General features: G+C 59.3%; 1 protein-coding gene across 1 annotated transcript in view; it reads right to left on the bottom strand.

The window, feature by feature from the left end:
- Nucleotides 1–441: 441 nt before the first annotated feature.
- Nucleotides 442–13,413, bottom strand: part of AGAP3 (ArfGAP with GTPase domain, ankyrin repeat and PH domain 3) — a 148,465-nt gene continuing 135,493 nt past the window's right edge. The window contains exons 14-18 of the mRNA XM_010563653.1: nucleotides 3,514–3,668; nucleotides 2,885–2,975; nucleotides 2,304–2,526; nucleotides 955–1,210; nucleotides 442–669 (exon numbers count right to left, since the gene is read on the bottom strand). Of these exons, the coding sequence (XP_010561955.1) occupies nucleotides 442–669; nucleotides 955–1,210; nucleotides 2,304–2,526; nucleotides 2,885–2,975; nucleotides 3,514–3,668 (953 nt within the window). The remainder of the gene's footprint in view (nucleotides 670–954; nucleotides 1,211–2,303; nucleotides 2,527–2,884; nucleotides 2,976–3,513; nucleotides 3,669–13,413) is intronic.

The raw sequence follows: 13,413 nt of genomic DNA, 5'->3' as shown, positions 1-13,413 counted from the left end.
CCCAAACTGTCCTACTCTTTGGGAGAGCGGGTGCAGCAATCACCTTCCCCAGTACCAGCTGTGCAGGGGAGGGCCACACACCTGAACTGCCTCCAGCCCCTGTATTATCTACATGTGTGTGTGATGGGGGGCACAGAGAAACTGCCTCTCCTCCCCCTGTACCGGTCATGAGAACGGGGTGTGCTGGAGCCCCTCTGCAAGCTGACAGTGCCGGGTCTGCACAGCCCCCCGCCCCAGCGGCATGGGCAGAGTCCACAGGAACTGGTGCAGAGGAGCAGGCTGCTGGCTCCCCAGCCTCCTCCTGGCCGCAACGGGGGTCCCGATGGGGGAGCGATCGCGGCGGGCAGCCCGGCTGCGCTGGTCTCGGACCCGCTCCTGTGGCCCTGGTCCCCTGGCAGAGCTGGAAGGCGGCCGTGGGGTGAGCGGAGGGCCCATGAGGAGCTAGACAGCACTGGGGCTGGAGCCGAGCTCAGCTGGCACCACGGTGCAGGCATTGTTGTTGGCGTTGGTGTTGCGGCGGGACAGGCTGGGGGTCAGCGTGGTGACGGCACTGTCACTGGGGCATCCGTGCTGCAGCAGGATGTCGATGCACTCCTGGCTGCCGGCTCGCCGGGCGTAGGCCAGCGGGGTCAGGCCCCGAGCGTCCCGGCTCTTCACATCCACCCCGTACTGTGCAGGAGAGAAAGCAGCCAGTCAGCGGCACCCAGATGCCACATAACCCATGGGCATGGGCGTGGCGGCACAGCAAGAGCACCGGCAGAGGCAGAGGGGCTCTATGGCACTGGGGTGGGCAGGGAGAGGGAGATGGCAGGGTGGGCAGGGCAGTGCCAGTGGGCATGTGGGGGAACCCATGGGAGGAGGATGGACGAGGGGTGTCCCGAGAGGTGCTGCAGTGGGGAAGCACCGGGATAGGGCCAGAAACGCTGTGGTGGAGGCTGCGAGGTCCTGTCTTACCCAGATGAGCAGCTGTGTGAAGACTACGTTGGCCATGGCGCAGGAGAGATGCAGTGCCGTGCGCCCATCTCCATCACCATAGGTCTCATTCACTTCTTCCTTGGTGCCATGGGCCAGGAGCGTCACCACAAGGCGCAGGTCATCCTCTACCACAGCCCGCAGCAGCTGCTGGCCCAGCGGGATGTCCGACTGGGGCAGCGGAGCCAGGAAGAGCTTCTGCTCATACTTGGCCCGGATCCAGCGCTCCTTCTCCTCCCTGCCAGATGGGACACTGTCACAGGTGGGTCAACCTGCCTGGGCTCCATGTGCAAAGGGGCATGCATACCAGCACTGTCACCCCGAGTGCACCCCGTGTTAGCAGTGAGCATTTGTCACACACAGGCATGCCTCGCATAGCCCCGCTGCAGGCACCTCCCCTGCTGTGCACGCCCCCGCGCATGGCTGTCACTGGGGCTCTGTCACACTGCTCCGGACAGATGCCTGAGACACACTTGTCCCACTGCACCTCCTTATAGCTCCCTACGTACACTGTGCACTTATGTCCATGCATGTACAGCAGCAGCATCCCACACCCAGACCCCACACCTGTCACTGTGCAAAGGAACACCCACACCTCTATGCTAGTGCCCCTACATACTCTCCTGTGTGCCCACTGCGTGGGGACCGACTCTGTCCCGCGCTTGTGTGTGGGCCATGGCCAGCGGCAAGAAAAGGTTAGCTGCTGCACATGACAGCCCAGTGCCACGGGAGGCACGTTATCACTGCTGCCGTCTCGCCTGGTGCAAACAAAGGCTGCGGCAGCGTCCGTCCCGCCTGGGGCTGCGGGGCCGGGCAGATCGATGTGTGCCGTGCCGCTGCTATCTGCTGCCATTCTATCCATCTGCATCTGGCGGGCGGCCATCAATGCCCTGCGCGGAGCATGCTCACTCCTGCCGCCCCCTGACCCGCTCTTATCCGTTGATAAGCTGCAGAATGGGCTCTTGTTGGGATGAGTGACAGGAGAGTCGCTCCGATAGGGACAGACAAGGGCCTGAAAGGGACGCACCCTTGAGACCAGCACAACGCTGCCAAGCCATCTCTGTTAACCCCTTCCGCTTTGCAGCCAGCCACAGCTCCGGCAGTCACCGCATGGCCATGGCTGGCCATGAAGCCCTGCTAGCCCACCAGGACAGTGGGAGAGGGCCTCCACGGCCCAGAGAGCAGGCAGGACCCCGAACACTGGAGTACCTCGAGGATTCCTGCCCACCTCTCTGTTTGACTGGATGGCTGCGCCCAACCTCTTGTGGTGCCCTCAAGCCTCCCAGTGTGGTTGTCTGAGCAGCATCTCTGCAGTTCCCAATCTCCCTTACCGGCTGCTGTCAGGGGTGGGCTTGGGGTAGCCTTCCACCGCTCCTTCCCAGACAGCGTTGGCCAGGGCATTGCCGATGGCTGTCATGACCATGAGAAGCTCACTAGGCCAGTCGTCCAGGTCCAAGGAGCGCACGCGGGACAGGTGGGTGCCCAGGTTGCGATGGATCCCAGAGCACTCAATGCACATGAGGGAGCCCAGGTTCAGACTTGCCCAGTCCGGATCTGAGGGCAGCAACATCAGTGGGGGAAGAGTTAAATAGCAGCATGCACTCACCAGCCTGTCTCCTATGATCCAGGAGACACATATTTGCAGCCACCTGCCCAGCGGATCCCTTCCGAGCCCAGTGCCCCAGCAGCACAGAGAGGCAAGGCCCCCAGGCTGGTGAGTAAGGGGTCACAGACCAGCGTGGCAGGTGGCTCAGTAGCCCATGCCTGAAGAATGGGCCCACTGCAGGAGAGGACAAGACAGCCCCACGGTGTATGTCTCTTTGGGGTAAGAGAGGAGGTGGCTGGGATGGAGTCCCTCTCCCCTCCCTGGGTGAGCAGCCCCACCTCCCAGTTTCTCCCCACTGTTTCTTACTTGGTGCGTCGCAGTCCACACAGAAGCTGTTCCCACGTGCGGTGCGGACGGCCTGCATGGCCTGCGCATCGCTCTGGCTGCCCAGCCGAGCCTGAAACAAAATGCACGGGAACCCCATTTACTCAAGGCCAACTGCCCTGCCATGTGTCCTCTCATCACCAGCCCAAGAGCCCGTCGGGGAGCTGCCAGCACCTTGCTCCAGCAGGCACCCCGCAGGCTCTGCTGCAGGAGTGGTGTCCAGCACGGGGGCTCAGAGGACGGGGTCTGGAGGGAACATCGATTCCTAGCCCACTGTGTGTCGGAGGAGCAGGGGATGGTGGGCTGGAAGGGGGAACGAAAAGGCAGAGCTGTCCAAGGAGGGAGCGGACAGCGCAGGATCCAGCCCTGGCGGGATGCAGAGAGCTCCGTGGGGCCAGAGCCAGGCTGGGGAGACGACAGGGAGCTCAGAGAGGTGACAGGACACCTGAGGTGGAGCACAGTCCCAGAGATGGGATTCAAACCTGACTGGGAGCAGAGAGATCAGGTCGGGATCCAGTCTGGACAGACAGGGAAGCCTGGACAGGGATGGACGCAGCAAAGCAGGTGGCAGAGAGGAGGGAACGAAGCAGAACTCGGCCAAGGCCTCTTACCTTATTTTTGCTGCTCTCACAGCCCTGCAGGCTGGCCAGGATCTGGCTTTCAATGGCCTGGACCCAAAGCTCTCGCTCCTCTGACGTTGAGGCCTCAAAGAGCCACGTCTGGCCCGTCAGGGACACGATAATGAACTCAAATGGCTCATCTGGTTCTGGAAAAGAAAGGTGTGCCATGACATGGGTCAGGGAAGGAGGGGGTCTGCCAGCCTCGCAGGGCGTGAGCAGACAGACAGATCCCTCTGGGCCACCGCTGTGCCCGTGCACGGGCAGGATCGCCGGCAGCAGCGGCCCCTGGGAGACTGGGACCGGGAAGTGAAGGCGGAGAGTGCCTGCAGGGAGGAACCAGAGCTCTGCGCCAGGCCATCACTCCTGCTGCTTGCACAGCTCCCTGCGTGCCAGCTCTAGTAGCGTGGGCTTGCTTTTCCTGCCGCACGCGAACACCCGCAGCCTTGTTCCCCCATCATCCCGGGCCAGGAGACCCAGGAGGGTGTAGCATTGGACTCCTGGAAGCTGTCTGTGCCCTGCTCTCCACGCCCTCGATGTCCCACCCTTGGAAAAAGCTGCTGACCTCTTGAGCAGTGAAATCAGCTCCTCCGCAGAGCTGCTGCCCCCCCCCAAACAGCCCCATCACCCTCAAGAGCCCATGGAGTGCTTGGTGCCTGCTGATGAGTGGCTTTAGTGGGACAGGGCCCTGCATACTGAATCAGGAGATGCAAAGAGGGTCCATGCAGTGGGCTCAAAGGCAGCTCTTCACAGACCTGTGCATTGAGAAGGGGCATCATCGCCAGCTGAGGAGCGCAGCAGGGCAGGGATCCCGCTTGGGAAGCCCTCGGTGCCTGGGTGCTCCACGGACCCACACAACAGGGCACAGCTGCTGTTTTCCCATAAAGAGGCATTAAGTCAGAGAGACCCAGGCAGGAGCCATGGAGAGGCAAGAGCGATGCCATTCTCAGCTCTGGCACCTCTCAGTGCCCTGCTGGGCAGATGGCCTCTGGCTCCCAAACTGGGGAAGCTGGTGGCCACAGGGGTCCCTGGAAGTCGGCCGAGCAGAGCTGCTTCCATGAGGCGTGTGGACGGCAGTGGGCAGCGGGGACACATGCAGGGCAAAGTGCCCGGGAGGGCACGGCCAGGCAACCTGCTCCTCAGCCTCTCCTCTGTGCAGCACCGGCATCTGCGCCCTGCAAGCAACTCCAGAAGATACAGCCTCAGTATTAAAGCACTTCCCTGGCCGTGAAACACGTGGGGACAAATTCCTGACTTTCCATCTTCAGGGAAGATAATTTTTGTGAGCCCCAAGGGTTGCTCAGACCACCAGGCACTTACAGGCTGGGTACAAACGGAAGTGTTAGCATCCCTACAAATGCAGGCTGCCTGGTGCGTTTCCAGGGAGGGTGTCAAAGCACGGGCACCTCTGCGCTGGGTGGCAGAGCCAGGAGCAGAGAGATGGGGGTCAGTGAAAATGTGTGAAAGCACCTCAGGCCCCCTGGGCCTAAGGAAACAGCCCCAAAACAACCAAGAGCCTGCTGAAAACCAAGGCTTAAAATGTGGTCTCCCCTGCTGGCTACTGCTCTGATTGCTGTAACGCCCCCCCAGTCTGGGCTGCCAGTGCTGGGCTCTGCCCTGCCAGCCCTTGCCATGGGCTGCACCGAGTGGGCGCATGGACCTCAGCTTTACATGGGGTGCCCTACATGTCTCATCTTTGCACCCGAGCACCACCAGCATTTACCTTTTATTGCCAACTTCAGTAGTTAGTGCAGTAAATGACTTAACTAAGCGGGGCCTGAATGGAATGACTAATAAACGTTATGTCACAGCACACGCTTCAGCTCATAGCAAAATGATTTGTAATTACCTAATTAGCGTTATGCAAATAACACCCTCATCTCCATAATGTGCCTTCCCAGCTCTCTATTAAAAGCAGGGAGTCAACTGCACAGCTCCAGAGACAGCAAGGAGGCCAAGGGGACCAGCCTGGTCCACAGCAAGGCAGAGCTGTGCTGGCCTCCAGCCTGGCAGGGTCTGTGCCCGCTGGGGCAGACACGGGGAGGCAAGTGGAGGGGGTCCTCTCTTCTGCCCAACTTCCCCTGCAAGCTGCGGCCAGAAGAGTCTCTTACTGTAGAAGGAAGCAGCAAGAGGGCAATGACTGAGGAACTTGCTGCAGCCTGCAGCACCCCAGCAGAGCTAATGAATGGGCGCAGAGACCACCAGCCGGGTCCCACCAAGGGCATGGTCAACCTCAGCTGCTGCTGGGCTGCCTGGCACTGGCTGAGCAAGACCGTGTCAACGAACACTCTCAGAAAATGGGTGCAGCCATGGGAAGTCTCCTTGAGGAAAGACAGCTTCGATGGGGCTGGCGGGAGAGCGCAGCCCTTCCTCTCTTGTAAGTGCTCTCTCCAGGCTCTCGTTTCCTTCGCAGGCACCACCACCTGCATTAACAAGTACCGGGCACAGCACCCAACTCTTATCTCTTTCCATCATGCACAGCTGCTTACCCCAGAACAACCTGAGGGTAAAATGCTGCTTCTGCTACTGTGCCACGGTGGAGAGTGTCATGCTACTCATGCAGCGGGCTCAGGATCTTGTATTTCATGGGGGCTAAAAGCATGAGTGACATCTAGTTGGAAAGAAGCCTGCCCTTTGCCATGGCTGAGACCACTCCATGGTGTGTCCTGCACAGATCCCAGCAGCAGCCATGGGGGCTTGGAGATAATTAGCGCTGATGAAATGGACTGGTGCAGGAATGCAAGGCTTGGTCTCCACACCAGCAGACCCTTGGGAGGATCAAATAACTCCGGGGAGAAAGGCTCTCCAGGTGAAGTGCCAACTGGCTTGCCTTTCCCGGATGGGAAGGGGAGGCTGTTTCACTCCTTTCACCATAGAATCAGCTGGGGACTCTTCCTCTGAGGAAAGATGTCTGCAACTGCCTTTCTCCTGCTGGGAAGGAGAAACTCTGGGGCATCAGGAGGAGGACAAGACTGCAAGGTGCTGGCAGCCAGTCACGCTGCTGGACTCTCCTCCTTTTTGCGATGCACTTGCCTAAGCAGGACATCAAGGCTGCCCAGCACTTCGCCCTTTCCTCCAGCTCTCAGCCACAGCAGAGACCCCACAGTCCCTGCTCTGGGGAGCTCCCTGCAGGCAACATGCCTCCTACCCTAAGGATATTTGCTGTGGAGGCTCCAAGGACACCAAATCCCAGCTCAGAAACAAGATTCTTGGAAAATATACAGCTGGTAGCTTCTGAATACTGGGAGAAGAAATAACCAGACAACAGCCAGGCTAATAGCCACTGTCCCCTCGGCTAGCTAGCACCATTCGCTTTGTGAGCACTGCCAGACCCTGGACATGGGCAGGGAGCACCCAACCACTGATGGCAGCCAGCAGTCAGGCGACGCAGGAACCTACGACCACAGCACTCAGCTGGACCTGCCCTGCCCCTGCTCAGCTCCAGCCCACCCGTGAGCAAGCAGCTGCTGCCACCTCTTCCACCATCCCAACCTGTGACTGGGATCTGCAGTCCAGGGACTCGAGTGCTCCAGCTGTTCTGAGACAGTTCCTTCTCCCTCTGCAGGAGGCTGCAATAGAGCAGGGATCAGGCCCTAAGAGCTGCAGAACCAATTGCTGCCCAAGGCAAAGCATTAAGAGACAGGAAGGAAAGAGTGGCTTTTTTTCCTGGGGGGCAGTGACTGCCCAGGTGCTTGAGGGAGCATTTGCAGTTCCCAGATCTCGGATCAGGCCACACCATTGGAGCAGCGACCAACAAAGCCACTCCTGGGGCACCCCAATGTATCAGAATGGGCCCTATTCTCCTTAAATCTCTCCCACCCTTGGTCTGAGCCACCTGTGGCAGCTGTCAGTGTGTTGCAAAGCCCACTTGGACCTGGCAAGTACTGGATCCACTTGAAGTGCTCCCTGCTGCTGAGCCGCTTCTGCTGCCACTGAAACAGCAGCAAGCAGGTCGGCACAGTCCCTGGGACACGGGATTTCTGCCATGGGCTCACATGACTCCATCCTCCTTGTTCCTTTCTCTCGCTTGCTCAGTACCTCCCCACCAAACACGCAGGCAGGAATCCCAGCCCAAGCGTTCCTGAGCCAGTGTGCTTCCCAGCAGAGACGAGGCAGCAAACGCCAGCCCTGCAGTGCCTGCCTGCCCCAAGGCTCCCACGCAGGGCTCGCTGGTTCTCCTCTGAGGTGTCTCTGCCTCAGGTGCTGTGCTGGGGCAGGGGGTACTGTATATCTCCCAGTCCTCTGCTCAGGATGCTCACAGAGGAGGTGCAGGCAGCTCTGCCTGCTGGGGTCCCTGCTGGGCTGCCCACACCGGCAAACAGCAAGGTTTCTGGGGCTCCAACCCCACTCACATGGACTTTCCCAGCATCACAGCTCAGGGGCATCCTGGAGCATGGGGCTGCCCGATCCCAGCCCTGGCAGCAGTCCCAGTCAGACCAAAGCCCTAGCGTCGGCTTTGCAAGCCACAGGACCTCCATTCCCCTTCCTCCTTTGTGCCTCATGGATTCCAGCTTTACTCTGAACAAAGAGCCTGTTGCTCTCAGCAGAGCCGGGGAAGAGCTAACAAAGGACGACAGCTTTTCTTCCACACTAAGGCTTCTTTTGCAAGCAAAATCACCACCTCTCTCCCTGCAGCAACACAGGACAGCACTGCCGGGTTAGACCTCCTTGGAGGCTTCAGCACGGCATGGCTATGGCAGGAAAGCAGGCAGCTGCGGGATTGCTCACTTGGATTCGCACGCAGGATTTGGCAGAGCTGGGAAGGGAATCGAGAACTCAGAGCAGCTTTGAACAGCGTGCAGGCCCAGCTTCTTGGACGGTCTGGGATGAGTTCTTGAGCTCCTGGGGGGGCCCGTACAAGTTGAATCAGACTTAAGCAATAGCTTCAGGGAAAGGGGCTTTCTCAGATTTTTCTGGGGAGAGGCACAGGTTTCTGATGTGGCAGGGGCATTTCTGGCCAGATGAAAGAGTAGCACAAAGTATAGGACACAGGCAGAAGGATTTGGACTACCTCTGTTGAAGCAGAGTTGGCAGAACACCCTTCCCTGCACCATGTGCAGGGGACAGGCTCCTTTCTGGTGGCCAGGGTGGCCAGAAGAGCCCCAGAGCTCACCAGCTCAGACTTAGCAGGGCTAAGGTCCTGGAGGAAGCCACTCCTACAGGAGTGGGAAGCCCTTTCCAGCCGCCTTGGGGTAGAGGGGCTATCCCAGGGCCAGAAGGCAGAGCTCATCTCCCTGGCCCTACGGCTGCCTGCAGGCGTGCTGGTGGGAGTCCATTACGCCAGCTCCATTAGAATTAGTGGGCAGTGGAAATGAACACGCTTGTCTCTCTCTCTCTTGATGATTTTTTGATGATGTTTTAAAGACTGAGCTCCGTGAAGAGTTGCTGAGCAGAGTTCGGTGCGAGCCGGCTCTGCTAATGGGCGTTAACCCCATGACCCAGCTCCAACGCCGCCCAGCAATGAGTGCTCCAAATGAGAGCAAAATTAGCGAGGGCACTGCACAGCTGCCAGGACGGGCCAGGGCTGTGTGGCACTCAGACCTGACTAGCAACTGAGTCACCAAGCTGAGTGGGCTTGAAGACTTCTGCAGCAACCGCAGCGAGGTGATCAGCCCTTGTGGTGTTACCCTTCACCAGCCTGCTGTGCTAGAGAGGGGGGAAGCCAGCAGCCCCCACTGCCAGCAAGCCAGCCTTGAGACGAAGCATCTCCTCAGGGCCAGCAGATGAGCACCACAGGACTGGGAAGAAATGGGGGAACGGAGACATCCTCTATGCACTGCCAGGAGCCAGCACAAAGTGAAAGGAAGAAGCTAAAAGGGAAGAGACCCACCAAGACGCCAGGGTGGGACAGAGCTCTGCTGCCCAAAGGGGCCCAAGAGCTGAGATGCCCAGCAGACCAGTGAATCTGTCACTGTCACCTGCAGAAGCAGCAGGGGATGTTGGAGAGTAGAAGCAGCACAGAGAGGAAGGGAAGCAGTGGCATCCCGGGAGTGTTGGCCTTACGGCTCGTGCCAAGGCCCTTCTCTGCTCTCAGTGGGAGGAAGCACAGCTTTGAGCAGAAGTGGTACATCAGGGCGGCTAAAACCACCATAGCTTCAGCACACGGCTGGGCGCAGGGATCCGTCCTGCTCTATGAAGAGCTCAGACTACACACTGCATCAGTGCAGAAGAGGCCAGCCCAGAGACCCCACTGCAAGGATCTCAACGTGGAGTCAAGGGAATGGCACTTCCCACCTCCTTCCCATGGACACCCTGCTTCTCCCTGGGGTGCGGCGTGAAACCCCAGGCCAGTGTGCCTCCCCGGGGAGCTGCAGTGGGACAGGTTGGCCACATCCCTCACATGTACGCAAGGTGCCCCCCACACAGGGCTGGGGCAGCACCCTCAGAGCACTAGTAGCAATATGGGGCAGGATGGTCCCCTATCCCTCAAGCACCAGGACACAAACCAGCTCTGCATCATGCGGTGTGATGCTCCTCACCCAGCACAGCAGGATTGTGCTTCTCCCAGCACTCAAGACACAGGGCTGTAATTCCCTCCCCACACAGGGCACCGGACAGAGCTCTCCCACGCCAGCCCACAGGACACAGGGCAGAACTTCCCACCCCAGTGGGCTGGACAGGATGGAGCTCAACACAGGGGATGGGCAGGAGCACTTCCACACCAGCACACCAGGCAGGGAGAGCCCTCCATGCCAGCCGGCTCCCCAGCTGGCTCCTTCCCTGAGCAGATGGGATGCAGCCCCTGCCCTGCATGGAGGACGGTGTAGGGTGCCTCCCCCTGCATCCCAGCAGGTCCAGGAAGGAGGAGCGGGATCCCACTCAACATCAGCAAAACAAGAAGCAGAGCTCACACTGAGCCACGCCGCGCTCTTGTAGCAGAAGTCTCCTTTCTCACCTCCGCTTCCCCCTCCCCCGGCTCCCAGTCACATCCATTCTCTCCCTTCGCACTGCCCTTCTCCTCCCATCCATTCTCCCACTTTGAGCTGGTGTAGCAGAGGTACCTCTGGATGCCCTCGCGAGTGGGTGGTCACACAGGGAAGAGGCGGGGGGGATAATTCCAGCATGTGGGGGCACATGGCAGGGAACCAAGGGCTGGTCCTGCCTTTGGTGCAGCGAGTCCCTGGCCCACAGCTCTGCTCTCTTGCTGCCAAGTCTGTGAAGAGTGTCCAGGAGCAGGGCAGTCTGCAGGCCCCCCAGCCTCGGGATGCTTGTTTGCAAGCTGCCACTGTACCACATCATTATGAGGTGTTTGGGATATCAACAAATTAGCAGGCGTCTGGGAAGAGAAGGATGCAGCACCATTCGTAAATGTCAGCTCGCTGCCTCCTCATTTTGCAGATCATTAAACCCAATATTCCTAACCTGTATTAGTGCAACGGGGACAGGCCCCCTCCACAGCAACAAGCCGCCAGGAGAGCCGCAGCAAGAACATTGCTATGGAGACCCCACAGCGCCTTCTGTCCCAGTGCCCCCAGACCCCCAAGCTGAGCCGGCACGTTCCCACCACCCCACTGCCTGCTCTGTCCCCAGGGGGCATGCTGGGCTGGGGAGGGCTCTGAGCAGCGACACCGGCAGAGATGGGCAAACTCAGCTGTACAACAGAGGACACGCTGTGGGGTACCAAACATGTGCGTGCGTGCGGGCACGTGTGGGGAAGGACAGCAAAGGCAGTTGAGTCTGCGTGTCAGGAAGAGAAGGTGCTCCTGAGGGACACTGCAGGGCACGCTGTGACTTGCAGAGGGTGTCACCGCAAGGGACCAGTAGTGTTGTTTCTATGTATTGGGGGGGCGGATGCCATATGGGGTGCAGCGTCTGCACACAGCGCAGTGGGGCTGGGAGGCAGCAGAAGGGCCATGCGGGGTGCATGCATGCCCTGGGGGCGGAGGGGGTCACACTGTGGGTGCAGGAGGGACGGCATGGACGGCGTGGGCTTCATGGTGCATGTGGAGGCTTGCTGCAAGATGCACCAGCGGGGTTATGGGTGTGCACAAGAGGGGCAACACGGAGCTGTACAAGGTCCCCCAAGGAACCACAGAACGAGGAGGGTGTGGAGCTGATGGAGATGGGGGACCAGCTGTGGCGTGGCGATGCCCAGGCACAGGCTGCTTTCCTCCTGCCAGGATGGAGCAGGGAGCTTGCGGGGTCTGTAATGAGCAGGAGTGACTTGTTAGCACTGAATTAAGAGCCTTGGTGGAAGGGAGCGCACGGGTGACACAAGCTGCGTGGGGCAGCAGGAGCTGAGCAATAGCAGCTGGAATCCCCAGCAATCTGGTAAGCGCAGCTCAGCCCTGCACTCCCAGCTCGCCGAGATCAGCCTCCGACAGCCCCTGACAGTTGGTATTAATCACGCACATCGCCCCAACACAACTCTTTACTGGCCATCAATTTCCCGTGGGTTTTAAAACTAAAAAACAAAGACAAAACCGCGTCGTTTGGCCGCCACTGAGAAGCACATTAAGGGGCTGTCAGCTTCTCGCCATGCACCCTGCATCACTCTTTAAGCACATGAGAAGTTCATTATCCCCGGAGCTCTGGCAGCCATGGGGATGCTGGCGTAGGGAGCGTCGCAAAGGTGCTGCTGCCATCAGATGTGCCTGGTGGCTCCCCGGGGCCCTCCCGGCTGCCCGAACCAGGAGCCAGAGGTCCTGGCACAGAGGAGGTGCGGCAGCAGCGGGGGCTCTGGGCTTGTCTGTGGCAGGACGGGGCACTCTTGGCCGCAGCGCTTTGCTGGGCAGAGTTTCCTGATCGTCCCTGCAGGCTGATGCTGCAACCCCACCATGGTGATGAGCTCTTCCCGGGGCTGCTGCGACGACGTCCCCTGACAGCCTGACACCACGTTTGCCAGCCTGTGGGTGCTCCCTGACAGCCTGAGCTGCACTCTCCAGTTTGGTGACATCCCCGGCAGCCCAATACCACGCTTGCCATAGTTTGCTGATGCTCCCTAGCAACCTGACACTGCGCTCTCTTTAACATGCGACCATGTAAAAAAGCAACAGCTCGTTTGATTTATGATACTTCAGAACAACTAAGATTCAATTGCTCCGCACGTCCCTGGCTCTGATTACCTCCTAAATGAGATAAACTGATGGCAATTTATCCCCAGACCTCACCAACTTTCCCAGGATGCTAACCTGAGACGCTCGTGCCCTGCACACGCAGGCGTCGGGCTGGGTGCATCCGAAGGCAGCCTGGCCACAGCCCAAGCCGCCTGCTCCTCCACTCTCCCCTGCTGCTGCTCCTAGTGCCTGGGAGAGACGCTGCGATGGAGGGCTGCGCCTGACACCATGCCTGGCCCGATGCAGCTGCTGAGGTCTCCTGGCAGGCGGCTTTGGGGGGTTCCAGCAGCGGTGCTCCCCACACTGGCGTGGTCACGCTGGTGTGAGCTCATGGAAAGCACAGCCGGTCGCTGGGCTGTCCCCCACGCTCCTCCCAAGACAGTCTACCCTGCACAGCGGGATGAGCACCACAAGGGATGGGAGCTCTACCACACAGCACGGCAGCCCTGCTCTCTGAACAGCGATTTTTACACTTTCACCACATTGACTATGCGAAAGCAAAAAGCTCAGATTATCCTGCTGTGAAAAAAACTGCTGTAACTGTTCAAAAGCAGCTAAAAGAGATTCAAGGAAGAATCAGACATACTTATGGACAGCAGTCCATGACATAAGTCATCAGTCATGCCCATGATGTGGGGCAATGCTTGGCCCCAGTTTCACAGCTGGAACCAATCACCAACCATTAAGACATCAGGATGGGACCTCACAGAGAGGCTCATTATCTCTTATTTGCTTGCTGCCAGTTTCCACTTCTAATGCAGGCTGCCATGCAGGACAGTGACCTGGCTGTGACTCCAGTCTAGTGCTCACCGTGAGTGGCTCCGCAGCACCAAAACCA

The sequence above is a fragment of the Haliaeetus leucocephalus genome, unplaced genomic scaffold (genome assembly GCF_000737465.1).
Source record: "Haliaeetus leucocephalus isolate CR32 unplaced genomic scaffold, Haliaeetus_leucocephalus-4.0 Scaffold0, whole genome shotgun sequence".
NCBI lineage: Eukaryota > Metazoa > Chordata > Aves > Accipitriformes > Accipitridae > Haliaeetus > Haliaeetus leucocephalus.
The sequence above is the reverse complement of the archived record's forward strand: the minus strand, read 5'-3'. Positions and strand labels throughout refer to the sequence as shown.